The sequence below is a fragment of the Rhagoletis pomonella genome, unplaced genomic scaffold (genome assembly GCF_013731165.1).
Source record: "Rhagoletis pomonella isolate Grant_MI unplaced genomic scaffold, Rhpom_1.0 Rhpom_scaffold_24273, whole genome shotgun sequence".
Taxonomy (NCBI): Eukaryota; Metazoa; Arthropoda; class Insecta; order Diptera; family Tephritidae; genus Rhagoletis; species Rhagoletis pomonella.
In genome coordinates, this window is record NW_023482764.1 from 1 (window position 1) to 1,756 (window position 1,756).

General features: G+C 53.9%; 1 protein-coding gene across 1 annotated transcript; it reads left to right on the forward strand.

Moving 5' to 3' along the window:
• Positions 1-75: 75 nt before the first annotated feature.
• LOC118732653 (chromatin modification-related protein eaf-1-like) lies at positions 76-1,756 on the forward strand (the record flags this gene model as incomplete). The annotated part of the gene is given in 3 exon segments (XM_036461785.1): positions 76-528; positions 604-1,650; positions 1,716-1,756. Coding segments are annotated over 3 exon segments (1,541 nt in total), but the record flags the coding sequence as incomplete, so codon positions are not given.

Consider the following 1,756-nt stretch of genomic DNA (forward strand, 5'->3'; position numbering starts at 1 on the left):
TGTGTTCCCTAATACTGTGCACTCCAGTCCAATTTTGAACATTCATGCCGATTTACTTACATATTTTTTTCACAGCACTTTGATGGCCATAACAACAGCAACCATTCCCGGAACGGGGACTTCCACAATGATAATCGTCCTGAACGTGGAGGAGGAGCAGAGCTGAATATCAGCGGCGCCGGTAGCAGCAATGGGTACGGTACTTTGCGTAATGGTAATAATTATGGCCGTAACGGGCATCAGAATGGTGGTTCCGGCTCCTTCCATTACCACCACCATAATCATTACAACAGCAACGGACCCTCAACTTCGGCTGTAGCCTTAGCAGGTGGCAGCAGTAGCGTTGCCAGCCTACTTGACGGACCGACTGGCTCTTCTGGTGCTTTAGGATCCACCACTTCGCTCAGCAGCGGGCCCAACGGTTTGAAATCGGACAGTCCTTCGCGCAAAAGACGCCGCATTTCCGGTCGCATGCCCAGCCAGTCACCGCCTGCAATTTGGGAGCAACGACGATCGCCTCGCACTCAGGTTAGCGCGCCTACATATGTATATCTGAGAGGAACTATAAGATGCTATTTAACTGTTTTATGGCTTCTTTTCCAGATGCCGCAGGGAAGTCCACCGATACGACGGCCACGCTTGCGCGAGCCTGGACCGTCACAGCAAGTGCATGGTCACCACATTAACAACACTGGCAATGGCAGTAATAACAATAACAATAATACCAATACCGGCAGCAGTAATCATTTCCAGAGCTATCACCAGCCACAGCATTCTTTACAGCATACGCCATATTACTTGCGCCAACATATGCCGCCGCCAGCACTTCAACAGCAGCAGCAACAACAACAACCACACCAGCCGCAGCAACCACAGCTCCAACAGCGCTCACCGTGGGAACATTCGCTTGCTGCAGTGAATGCTTTCATTCAACAAACGCCGCCCCCGCCACCGTCGCCCGGCCATCACCATCAGACGTCCCTTGTGGGCGCGCCACCCCCACCGCCACCACTGATGTTGGACATCAACCAAGTTCCTGTCAGTCTACCATTGCGGCATGCCGAACCCATTTGGGCGTCTATTTGCACCTATCCCGCGGCACCGCCGCCACAAGCCCGAATAGCCCCTTGCCACTTGCACGGCATCTATACACAACCGTTTGCTGCTCAAGCGTGCAACACGCATCCCAGCACTCAATTCGCACCCGCAACAGCTGGTTTCGCTGCTGCTGCTGGCGCTCCCATACAGATGCCACAGGCGCAACAGGTGCAGGTGAGCGCTGCTGCAGCCGCGCAGCAACAGCAAACGCAACAGGCTGCCGCTCTAATGGCAGCTGCGTCAGTAGCCGCAGCCAACTACCAACATGCTCATTTGACCCAGCAACAACGCACAGAAGCCAGTGCGGCTGCGGCCGCTGTAGCCGGACTTTCGCTCGAACAAGCGACCGCCCACCACCTGGATCCCCATCAAGGCCATCAGGCGGCTGTAGCTACGCCACCGACACATCATAATCAGCTGCAGGCAGCACCAATACACATAACCTCAATGTCGGCCGTTGCGGCTGCAGCCGCGCATCATTTGCGCACTACCGCCACCGCAGCTGTCTCGCAAATGTCTGCGGCGCCCCAGCCGATTCTTGTCTCAACAGAAGTAAGATATATAAAAATATAGATGCTAAGTTTCAAATAAAATGTGCTTAATTTTCTTGATCACAGAGACGTGTTTTCCCACCTCACCGTCGCATTACTCGTTTCTG